This window comes from Acyrthosiphon pisum, chromosome X, assembly GCF_005508785.2.
Source record: "Acyrthosiphon pisum isolate AL4f chromosome X, pea_aphid_22Mar2018_4r6ur, whole genome shotgun sequence".
Lineage (NCBI taxonomy): Eukaryota > Metazoa > Arthropoda > Insecta > Hemiptera > Aphididae > Acyrthosiphon > Acyrthosiphon pisum.
Window position 1 is genome coordinate 31,883,010 of NC_042493.1, and position 13,644 is coordinate 31,896,653.

The 13,644-nt window shown below is 28.7% G+C and overlaps 1 protein-coding gene across 1 annotated transcript in view; it reads left to right on the top strand.

Annotated features, from left to right (window-relative positions):
• The window catches only part of LOC100165697, a 127,030-nt gene that overhangs the window by 45,372 nt on the left and 68,014 nt on the right, over nt 1-13,644 (top strand). Inside the window, exons 40-48 of the mRNA XM_001942580.5 lie at nt 1,366-1,536; nt 2,725-2,870; nt 2,955-3,194; nt 4,971-5,169; nt 5,291-5,490; nt 8,037-8,186; nt 8,288-8,459; nt 9,410-9,628; nt 10,187-10,295. Of these exons, the coding sequence (XP_001942615.2) occupies nt 1,366-1,536; nt 2,725-2,870; nt 2,955-3,194; nt 4,971-5,169; nt 5,291-5,490; nt 8,037-8,186; nt 8,288-8,459; nt 9,410-9,628; nt 10,187-10,295 (1,606 nt within the window). The remainder of the gene's footprint in view (nt 1-1,365; nt 1,537-2,724; nt 2,871-2,954; nt 3,195-4,970; nt 5,170-5,290; nt 5,491-8,036; nt 8,187-8,287; nt 8,460-9,409; nt 9,629-10,186; nt 10,296-13,644) is intronic.

Below are 13,644 nucleotides of genomic sequence, written 5' to 3' on the forward strand. Positions count from 1 at the left end.
GTCATTTTAAGTACAAATTTGGACGAAATTACATATTAAAAACCTAGGATAACTATTTTAGTTATTTTGTTGTGATTGTATAATATTATTCGTGGGTACTTGAAACTTCTAAAGTATACTATTATATATCTATGATAGTACCACGGTTTATTGTTGATGTATAACGCGTTACCTAATGGATATTGTGATATGATTAATTTGGAATTTATTATTGATACCTATTATAGATCATTTTTTTTTTTAATACTATAGATAAGTATACCTACCTATAATAGGTATGTCTAATACCTAGACTGACAAACCGTCTCCGCTCAGAATCGTTTTTCTTATACAGTGATATTATATCATTGAATTCAAATTTAATACTATCCATTATACAGTGACCTACTTGTAACCTACTGTACAGCAGAGTGAAATCCACTTACCCACCTTTTTGATTATAAAAACAAGGAATTCCCAGTTCCGTTCTTTATAGTAAATTGGGAAAACTAACATAAACAGTGCGAATATTTACACGAAATGTTTTTGACAACATTTTTTTTAATTTTTGTTTTCAGATAGATGACTTAAAATGTAAAATATCATTTTTTCTATACATGATATACCTATATCTTTCAAAATATTTAGACTAATAGTTTACACAATTTTTACCAAGATAGAACCATAGATTTTCACCATTCTACGGTACGTCGGAAAAGACTTAGAAGTAATATGTGATGGCTTAGGCTAAACATCGACCAACCCGATTAACGAAATACTAATACTAATATAAATGTATAACATAAACTATAACCTTAGAATTATAATATATGATGTTCTCACTTAACAACAATAATTAAAAATAAAATAAAAATGTAATTTAAAATAGTTATTATATATTAGGTATTATTTTCATATTGTATCCTATTCTATAGATATATATCTATGTAAATTGTTGTAAATAATTTTACATAATATTATCAATTGTTAAATTTGCCAAAAAAATAAAATAAAATACTGTAACAACAAAAAGTTAGATGACTGTCAAGAAAATTTTATAATTAAAAAAGATATAATTATACTATACTGATCCACTTGTTTTCCTTGTTCAGTATGGTATTTTTTTAATACAATCATGTTGATGTAGGTACCTATCTTAAAAATCAAATTTAACCAGTCCATTACATTGATCTCTTATCAATCACAAAGTATATTTGAAACCTAATATACAGCAGATGGAGTTGTTTTCGCTACCCACTTTTACCTTAACCTAGACGCTTAAATTTTTTTGGCGTATATTGTTATAACCAAACTATTATAATATATTACCAATATAATGATATGTTTATAATTGTTATAATCGATTACCGTTAAACCGTTTTTTAGCTGGAAGCTTATTTAACCAAACAAGGGGTTTCGGTCGGAAGTATAGTAATGCAAGTGAAGCACGATACCCATGGTTATATGATCTTAGCGATGTTGCAATCGATGAAGAAAATAATCAGACTAAGTACACTGATTGTGTCCACTGACGAAGGAAAAATGACTACTGTTGAGGTATGTTTGTTTTATATACACGCAACAACAACAATAATTTGAAAAGGGATTGAAGCGATTTAGAGGTGATATGGAATTTAACTTGACTTGTGAAACCGGACACCTGTATTAGATTTCTTTTCTTAATAATATCACCTGCTCTTCTTGTCAAAATGAAAAAATATTATTTAAAATAAAAATAAATCAAAAACCGATAATGAATTATGATTTATGACGAAATATGTAACTACCTACGATAATATAATTAATTTCATTGTAAAATTGTGTTATACAATTTTTTAGTACATTTCACTGTAGGGAATTTTTTTAGTACATTTAAAATTAGGGTTTTAAACTGTTGACCTTATCCTACCCTTTATATACGCCCACGCTATACCTTTTTCATTCAGGTAAAAATTCTAAAAGTACCTATATTATTCAAGTCCGAATGTAGTATTAAAAAATGCAATTAATAAAGGTATTATATTATAATGAATCATTCAAACATGATATAAACATCGGTTAGGCAGACAGGCATGTGCGTTAATCGATTGTTTATAAATTTATATTGCACAAATCATATATTTTTACAATTTTTATATGGAAAACATAAAAAAAATCATTCAAATACAATGCTGTCCGTGAGACTTTTTTTCATAACTGGCGCTTTGGCAAATTTGATTTGGCCATCTCTGCAGCTGAATAAATAAATAATAATCAATAAATTCAATTGGTTTCTACTCGACAAATGTTAAACATTGTAATTATGTATTTTTCTAAAAATTAATTGATTTTTAATAATATTATATTAAATACCTATGCTCAATGTGGATGTGTGTGAGTTTTTTTGTTTTGAAGATAAACGAGTACCTATACTGACTAAATATGGTACCCTAATCAAGCAGATTATTATTCAGTGAATGAAACATGATCGATATTATTAATTACATTTTGAATTTGAATTTGTTGATAAGCGTAATATCAGATTTCCACCGCAAGGAGTTAAAAGTTCATTAAAATAAAAAAAAAACACAAGTGGCAAGGCTCCAATGTCTTTGATTTTGAGTGGGCACGTGTAAGGCAATCATTATTTTTGTCATCACAGTTCTTTCAGACATAAATGTCCTTATATAATAATACTATAATTAGTTTCAAATAATAATGATAAAACTGTACATATTATATACGTTTGTATGGGTATACTTCCAGATATCTTCAATGCAAGATAGCTCTCAAGCTGTGTTCGTGAAGAGTTCATTAGTGTTCAAACGGCCAGGAATATATGTGGTCAACGTCCAAGGAGAGTCGATAATCGATGGGGTATCCACGTTGTTATTAGGAAACGTCAAATTGTGGTACGTGTTGCTGCTGGTCGTGTAATCGATAGTTAAATTTTTTTCCGCCAATAATAATTTGAATCACGGTATTTGTCCTGACAGGTTTATTGGTGACAAAGGCGTAATCAGAAGCTCTGTGGAATCTCGATATCTACAGGGACACGTAAATATCGACTGGGTAATGTCGCTGCCACATCACATCTGGGGAATGGTTGACGTTGAATACGCGCTAAACAAAATGTCGTACCAAAAGCTATTTTCCAAAGTGTACTTCATTGCCCCCGAGAACAGTATCAGTCAAATAACCGTAGGAGCACGTGTCACCGCTAACAACAAATGGACGTACGTCACTCTCATTGTATAACGTTACCTAACTATATATATTATTATCGTGTCTATACGAATATGATAATATGGTATAATAATATATTATTATTTGCCTCAAGTTTAGGGTTGATAGGTAACTTCTATTACCTAGATACCAATATTATAAAGGTATTTAAGAGAACGTTATAATATTATTACTAAATTTTAAGTGTAAAACACACATACGGAGCGGTTACTCGTTCTGTAGTGAATCACAACTTATTCAGATATTAATATTAAACAATAGGAACTTAAGTAGTACCAAATAAGTTATTACTCATGACAATGACGTTAGTTTTTTCAAAAATATTATATAACAAAGAAGTTACAGATCTATAATAATTTGTATGATGTTTTAAATTAGAAAATAAATACTAAATATATTTAAGTCCACCTAAAGAACTAAACCTCCATCCCAAATCACGCCTATGGCCCATAATAAAATCTAACCTGACTCACCTACGTACGAATAATTGTGAGTAATGATATTAATAGAAAACCCAATTTACATGCTGACCTAACTACATAGTATGCTATTATGCAAATTTCAAGTCAAAATGAACATGCTGGAGACTATAATTCGAAGATAATATTATATTTAAGGCCCGTCACGATCTCGTTGTACTCAGATTATATAAGCTACCCAAAATTTTACTCTTTCAGTAAGCGGATAGCCAGTTCCGACGCTATACATAATCAATAAGGGGCCGTGGCCGATGAAAAATTGTTCACTCAAAATACCAAATTCACGGACTCAATTTTTTTTACATTCTCATGGTCCTTTTTTTTTTTATCAAAAACCACAAATATTTATATTAGATACCTATAATATACTATACATAAATACCAGTTATAAATATACAGTTATTCGTCTTATACTAAGTACCTATATAATAATAATAAATATGTCTAAAATAATGTTAAGAGGAAGTTGAAGGGGGCCACAACTTATTATAATATATGTACCATTTGTTGAAACGATTGTTGAATGTTGACGGTTCGTGTAGAAGTAATTTTATTTTAATTTATCGACAAACGCCAAACGGTGATTTAAAAACAGATACTAAAATATGGACTTCTGCAAGTAATTACATAACATAAATATGTATAAGACAACTTGATAATGTTAATAATATTATTAAATATTTCGCAGGATAGGTCTAATCTTAAATTATAGATTTTTATTGTCACTTCATCGTAGTGATTTTCAGAGTAGGTAAAATGAGAATTTCTATACTTATCAAAAGTATTATAATTTTCCTTTTCCGTATACATAGTTACCTAGCCACAAAGATTTATTAAAGCAGTCTATATCTATTTCTCAGTACAAAACTAACGTATTTGGAACATAATATAATATGTTCATCCATTTACAACTCTGCGCTCGGCATTTATTTTAAAATTGTTTTCGCTTTATAATAATGAAAATATATTTACAGCGATTCAGTTATAAAATTATTGTTTGTATACAAAATATTAAAAAATCTCTCTTACTACTTAAAAAAGTAATAACTTTTTCAGTTTTTTACTAGTACCTATTAAAAATTCCAAAATGTTTGAAATAAAATAAGTAAAACAAGATTAGAGTAAAAAAATGTTCTGAGTGCGCTTACATTTCATGGGATGGAGTAGTAATCTATCATCATACCTTACGAATACCTCGTTTCGCATCTACACGATAATAAGATTAGTTCACATAGACACTACTCACTAAATATTACAATTATACAATTTACATAATATGTCTAATAGATTCGAAGCTAATTCCACGGCGATGATACCGTCGCTCCGGAACATTTCGTTTGCGACGCATTTGATATTGCCACAAAACATTACCAACGAATACGTAATTGTCGGAAACCTGAAAATTCACGACCAATTCGAATTTATCTCGCATCTGTTCCATTACCGGTCGCCGGATTTGAATTACGAATTTGCCACGTTCAGCGAGGTAGGTATCGTATAGGTGGCTCACCTCACTTAACTATATTATGACGGACAACGGTGACGTCGACGACGATGCCATTGTTGTGGCGGACGGTTTTAAAAGTGTACGAATGTTTTTGACGCAGGTTCTTTGGAAAGAGAGAATAAATGGTTTGGTAACGTGGGCGTACAGGACTGAAAATCGCGTATTTTTGGTTGACACGTTCAGTGGTAAGACAATGGAAAAGTTTTACGACATACATAATGTGTTTGACGCGAGTTTCCTTAAGCACAGACACATTTCTAATTTGGTGTACAAAAAGCCAAACACGCCACATAACATCAGGTGAGTTAAACTAATTTTGCATAGTAACATTTATCAATTTTTATAATTCTTTAAACGTTTATGTTTATTTTGATTCTTTTATAACTAATCAAATCAGACACGTAAAGCAAAATTAAATTTTATAATAATAATAATAATTGTTGTTAATACAATACATTATTACATAATATATTTTAATCGACATATAGTGACTTAAAATTAAAAATTGTACACATATTTAAATATTTTCTTATAAAACGATGAATATCCTTAATCCTTATTACTAGTATTGCTTATTGTTTTATGAATATAGACATCAACGTCAATACAATTTATTAGTTCATTTTAAATTTCTAATAATTCAATTTTTGTTAATATATAGATTGCTTTTATCAGTATCTTAAGATTAATTAAGGTCAAATATGTAAATTGTATGGATAAATATTGGATATTAGATTTAATAATAGTATTGTAAATATTATAATTATAAAAATATTTACTGTAGGTTAACATAGTATAAGGTTATATCATAATAACATTTTTAGTGATTCTATTACTTATATAGTTACAAGACCCTGTTTAAGTTATTTTATTTCTATTTGTATGAGTATAAAGCTTAGATTATTGAAAACAAAATTGTAAGTATTGTTATAATTTTATGATTGCTTATTTTATATTGCTTATTACTATCATCTAAAAATGTATAAAGAATATAATATGAAAAAAAAAAACGAAATTTGAAAGAGAAAGTAATTATAGAGTGGTCATATTATTATTATGTTCATGAATTCTGAAAAATCAAAGCCAGCCAATTTACCAAAGCGAATAATAATAAAAAAGACATTTTGAGGTCACAGAGTTAAAAATAATAATATATTTGTATACCGAGAATAAAAAAGACAGGCGAAAAGTTATTGAAATTGTGTTAAAAAATAATGTTCAATGAAGCTTCTATAAATAATATTGTGTATAGATATACCACACGTGCATAACTTGTAATAATAATAATATTATTCAGAGCGTCTGAAATATCAAATATGTAGATTAACTTACCTACACTGCCGATAAAATAAAACATTTTAAATACGTGCTATGAAAAATGAAAATGAAAATATAAATTATTTTTTACATATATAAATAAATAAAATGCTAACATCTCGTTTGAATAAGTTCATCAGTTTACGTTCATTTTTAAAGGATTTTTTTTTCATTTCAAGGTGTTCATAACAATTTGTAATAACAGATTTTATTATTTAGAAATTGAATACATACTACTTATAGTGATGAGTATGAAACGAGTTGAATGTATACATGTAACATCAACAGTGATATAATATTATATAATTTCACATATAGATGCAGTATTTAAATAAATTTAATATCTGACCAATTTTTCATTCAAATATCAAATTCCTACCCAAAAACAATTCTAATAAGGTTGACCAGTGAGTACTCCTCTGCTGTACAATAGTCGTCGAGTATTTTATTGCAATGGATGTGTTTTGATAATTGACATAAATGAAATGATTAATTTGACATTAATAAATTACATTTAATAATTTAAAAAAAAAATTATAAAAATCGAAAATATCTCATAACTATAAATATTTTAACTTTTCAGCGAACTTCCATAGAAATAGCACATAAATAGTTAAAATAGTTTTTATGTTATACCATGTATAGAAAATCCTAATATAAATATTTGGTGAAAATTTCAAGTGTCTACGTTTATTCGTTTTTGAATTACAACAAAATATCAAAAATCGATTAATTTTTATTCATGACTTTACCACTGAATATCAAATATCGTAAAAATGTTAAATTCAAACGCTCGGAAAAAATGAATGTTACTTTCCGGTAAACTTTTTTTTTTTTTGTTAAAGGCATAAAAAGTTGTGGGGAATCTTCTATTAAAATGTCTAATGTTAGCTATGAAAAAAAACTTTTATGAATTTCTAACCGAAAAATAATTTGCGCATTTTCGAGATTTTGATGAATTTTGTCGAAATTTGAACTTTAAATCCATAAAAAAATAATCACAACAATGTAATAACTTTAATATTGAACTGCTATTAAAGCATCTTATGAACCTGGGGAGGGGAGAGCTTAAGTCTGCCTCAGTGAAAATTAAGCACCTTCTTATCATTAAAAATACATTACATTAATTTAGAATATGTCTTGCAACTGCGCTTGTATAATTTAAAAACATGTTCATAATACATGTATATCACGAAATGTCTTAATTCATCATTCGCTTATAATTGTATATATATTATAGTTAATTGATATATTATAAGTAGTAAACAATTAATTCCTTGATAAATTATAAATCGGTAATAATATTTTTTTGACTTATTGTAAAACAGCATAGATTAAATATTAATATATTAGTATTCTAAGTACGTTTCACTGAAAATGAATTTTTTTTTTTTTAATTTAACACTGAGCTTTCCATTAAATAATTGTAGTGCTCAACCGCTCAAGCCTAGGTTGATTGAATTCCCTATTTTCACATATGCGTCGCAATCAATAGATGTTTATATAATATATATTATTTTAACTTACAGTTTGGAAGTATTTTACCCACCGGAAATCAAAATCACATCGGCAATGGTGATCTTCGAGTCGTTTGACCATTTCACATCGTTCATTAACACAACTACTCCGTTCGTCAACATTCAGTACTTTGCGTTGCGCATTATCGCAGAAACGTCACCGTAAAATATGATTAACATTTAAACTATTATAAACACGTCTGGCTTCTGAGACCGGAAGCTACTGTAACAATAGTATTACAGCGGTGGTGTGCTTTCGACAGGTTGAACTTTCATCGACATATCGAGGTGTTTTGGCCACACACTAGCGCCCTGATGAACGCTACCAAAACCAAGACGCTGAAAGAAATCAGTATGCTGAACGTTGGAGAAATACTTTTACAGTTCCCTATTGATAAGAAATACCACGTCGGTAGATTTGATTTCAAATACGAAGTAAGTTCACTGTTATAGAATAATTGTAGTACAGTATACACATACAGAGCATGTCAATTTCTTTCTGGCCAAGTTACCCCCTCCTCACAGGTGAAAACAAAAATACCCAATTTCTGACATTATAATAGATTTGAACAAGTTATGATCAAAGATTCAAAAATGCATATTCAAGTCTAAGACCGTGACTCTTGAATCGTATATATCTAATATAATTAGGTAGGTATCCAACTTTATAATTACCTACTGACGACAAGTAATACGAAATATCGTATCGTTATTGATTAATGATAATTTAAAATAACTATAATGTTAGGTAGAAATATATAAATTATATTATTCTTATGAAAATACTCATTTGAAATCTCCGCTTGATGTCTCCAATAGAAAATAATACCCTCGATTACGAATAATTATTACAAATTCAAACCTCGGTTCACGGGTGGCATTTTTCTTCGGGCAAGTCATGGTGTCCGGATCACAAGTGCCGCATCCCCCCCGCCCATGGCAGATACCTACAGGTGCCCACTTGAAAATCTTCCAAGACACGTGTTTATAACTACTGTTCCCCACAGTTTAAAAAACACCCAAAGGCCTAAGTTGCCGCGGGTCAACAAATAATAATAAAAAAAAAAATCATTACAAATATTAACTGAGACTGAATTAGTAAACGACAGATTTCATTATATTATATTTATATTACAATAATCGTTAATGATTTATGTACCAAAAAAAGTATGATTAACTTTATCTTATAATAGAATGTTAGTCCCGCTGCCAGAATAATGCATCTATGCATCACCCCTGCCTCTTTCCAAAATGAATCCGGGCGTCTTGATTGTATGCTATGCCTGTCATTTGTTACAAATAATTCATATTCGTGTTCTTTGTTCCATTCATTGTAAGTTAATATTACATATTTTATTTTAATATTTTATCAACATGCATTATAGGACTTGACGAAAGAAATAATCGGGGATTCGAGAGTCGTGTACGATGAAATAAAAATCATCGAAGGAAACTTCACTAGGAAATTTACGGTATACGAAAACGACTTTATCGATGACGCCATTGACGTGACGGTCCAGAATAAAATGCTACCACTAGGCGTGAGATATCTCCACAGAGTGAATAAAGATGGTTTTGTGGCCACGGTGGACGTTCCAAAAACCGTGAGTAATAGATAGTACCTAACAAGTTTTTTATTATTAAATTGGTTATTTCACGCGTTTATCCGACGAGGATACCTCATCGAAAATGTTTGATACATTAACACGTTGACTCAGTTTGGCTATAAGTGCTTTTAGGTCAATATTGCCTATACAGATAATATACTAGGTAATTGCGAAAAATAAAGATTTCAACCTTTTAGTTGGCAATTCATATGATTTTTTAGAAATAATATTTGAACCAAAAATATGAAAATTTGTGAATTTATTGAAAAAATGTTATATCACAAAACATAGGCAAAAAACCGATGCGAGATGTTTTCAAAAATGTTTCATCTTTTATTTTTAAGACAATTATTTAATCTCCTATAAACTACACTAGAAGCCGTGATTTCAATATTTTCACCAAATTTCAATACAGTTTCCTATATTCAACCTTAGATAAACGACTGTGAAACATCATCATAATCGCAACCCAAGTATCTTATATAGCGAGGCTGTTTTTTTTATTTATAGAGCTGTTATTATAACGTTGAATAATATTTTCATATTGGGTTTCAGGATTTTAAGCGTATGGAAGTGTTTAAACTTCACAACAAAACCGAATTCAACGTGACTCTGGAGATGTTGCAGAACAAATACGAAATAGCTCGGGAAAATACATTGAAAGGTTTGACGTTGTGTTTACGTAATAATAATATAATAATTATTGTTGTCCATGTGATCGTGCAATGATTTTATATCATATTTTTGTATCTAAAGGGCAACAGCGACCACTTTTATATTAATAATAATAATAATAATAACAACAACAAAAAAAGAATCCCTATTGAAAATACAATAATGTTATACATAACAGTATAATATAATATTATTACTTTACGTTCTGACTTCGACTGTTTCGTGGGGTGTATGTGCATTCATAGCTTTCAAATAAATATTTCGTAATTGATCGGGAGCTACCATTCATGGGTCTGAAACAACACTTTGGATAATTGAAAAAATTCTATTTTAATGAATCCCGAATAAACAACGTACGAATTCGTATTTATCAAATACCTCACCAAGAATTATTTGCGTATCGGTATTGTTTGACTTTAGAAGTACTATTACGGCCAACAGTAAATTAATTACTTTTTAATAGATAAATAAAAAATGCATAAAATGATTGTGTGAGATTCGTCAAAATTAGGAATGTCTTTGAAATCTAAAACTAATTATTCGATGCAAGGAGAGAGCTTTTGTTATGATACACAACATATTAGATTCATAATCAATAATATTATAATATAAATTATTTGATTTGATTTAAATTATTTCCTCGTTTGCAGACGACTTGAAGATTTCGTAGTCTAGTCCTCCTCACGAGAACAAGATAATATACAATTAAAATAAAACGGTATACTTTTTTTCCAGTCGTGACATGTTGACAACGAATAAAATTAATGCGCTGGAAAAACGATCTAGCTTTTAAAAACTCACGCATAAGCCAAAAGGTTAGGTTAAGAAAGATATAAGGCAAAAAAAAAAAAAGTTTAAAAATGGTCTTTATTGAAATTCTAATGAGTTCTGTATACACACATTATTAAAGTAAACGAAGATGGGTATCAAAAATTGAAAAATGTTAAGCAAATCTGTCAATCTAATTTATAACTGGAAATGCAAATTTGTTGATTCTTGAATATATATTAAAAATTAAAAATGTATTGGTAGGTATCTAAAAAAAGACAATTTTTATATAAAATACATATTATAAGCTTCTTCTTATTCGGCAAACTCGGCCACTAGGTCCATCCCGACCTACATCCTTGCCTCTAGTTTTCTCTATCCGATGCCAGTATACTCCAGGGCGACTCTCCTATATTATGTCTATTATAAGCAGGTCCGTATTTAGATATTATATACGATCAAGGGCACTTATAAATTTCACCCTTCTTTTTGGCCAGAAGGGGGGGGGGTTGGAATTGTCCTGTGTTTAAATACAAATTATAAATACCTATATAAAATTATGAATTTACTTGTATTTCAAAAAAGGAAAAAATTATTATAATAATTTTAGTTTTCAAGTGGTTTTTTGGATTTTTTTGCATTTGAAATATTCATTTAAATGAATAAACGATTGTGGGGAAAAAAATGGGCAGAAATCATTTTTGGAAATTATAATATGTCCTTCCAAATTTGGCAATTTTCTGTTTTGATGCATGCACATAAGGTTGTGGTTTACTTCCGTGCACTGGCGCCTTTAACGAATTTTCTTTTTCTTTTAAAGATAAGAAAGAAAAAAAAATAATATAGTAGGTATATACTAATAAAATATGACAGATTGACAAGAGTCACTCTCCACGTATACCAGGTCTGATCGCCAAATTCGAATTCCTACAGATAAATATTCATTATGAACATCGGATGAAAATATTATATTTTATTTTATAATATAGGTATATAATAATATACTTATTGCCTATAGGCTATAGATATCATATACATTTTTAATTTATAATTAGATGCTCTCGAAAATATTTTTGATTGTTTATAAGGATATAGAATAAATAATGTTGAAAAGTTAAATATACAATTTTAAGTGTTTTTCAAAATTATATAAATAACCAAATTATAAACAACGGGGACAACATTTCTAACAGCATTTAATAAAATATAATAATTAATGTTTGTTTTTGCTTTTCATAACGTTTCTACTTAACTTCCATGGACTTAAATATGCCTGTATCATTGGTATTTTTGGCTAATACAGGCTGAATTATTATCAATGACGTACCTATTATTATTTACTTACAAAATAAGAAATCTGGTACAAACTAGAAAGTACAAGTATAATATTTAAAAAAACACAAACAATTTAGAATACTGTTTAAATAGATAGAAGTAAGAAAGGTATTAAGTTATACGTTAGGTATGCATTCGATTAAAACTTCAGCAAATCCTAAAAATTTCAATATCAGCACTGGAGGCGTCTATAAAGATACGACGGGTACAATAAATTGCCCACTTCGATGCGCTTTCATCCACCGTATGATGTAATTTACTTTAAGAAATAGGTTAACCTTTTTGTTTAGGTAAATATAACTAAAAAATGTGTGCTCATTATAATATAAGTTACCTGTAGTATATATGCGGGAATTATTCAGGTTACCAGGGAAAGGTTTTAACTGTACTACGGTCACCAACGTTTTTAATTCCAAAAGCCATATGCATTTTACAAAATATGTAGGGTACCTACATATTAATACCTAGGTATTAACTTTATTATAATTTATTGTAGAATTCAGAAAAAATAACTAAAACCTATCAGTTACCTATTTCTTTTTTAGATTCTGAACGAAGTGATGAATGTATTGATTTTACAATGATGTGTGTTTTTTTTTTTTTTTTTTTTTTTTGGGTCTGACGACAACTTTTGAAGCAGTAAAAATGCTTCGATTTTCAAAAGTTGTACCTTTTCTGAAAGGAAAGTGAATCTAGTTGGTACTTTGGGGGGTCAAAAGTGAAAATTTCCCAATACTTTTCAAAAGCGGCAGGAAAAACCTTAAAAAAATAACGGAAAAACGCGAATTTTTACGCAAAACCAATTTTTGACAAAAACGAAAACTTAATTTTACTGTAACTCAAAAAATAATTATTGTAAGCACTTGAAATTTGCAACAGATGTTAATAATAGCGTTGTCTATACAGGGTTAAATTTTCAAAGTGTTTCGACTTTTTTTGAGCTATTTATAGACAAATGAAATTTTCAATTTTTCTAAGTATTTTTTTTTAAAATAACGATAAAAAATTTTTGGTTGGATAGAAAACTTTGAAAATTTAATACAAGGTTTCTTATAAGTTGTTCTCACAGTGATAAAAAAAAATCCAAAATCGTTAGTCACAATTTTTTTTTATAAGTGCTTAAAGTTTAAATTTATACGAAATATGTCAAAATTGCGAAAATTTGCAAGTAATTTTGTGGTTGAAAAATCGTAAAATTTTTTTCTTTTATAACTAAGCTTTTAAAATTTGGTACA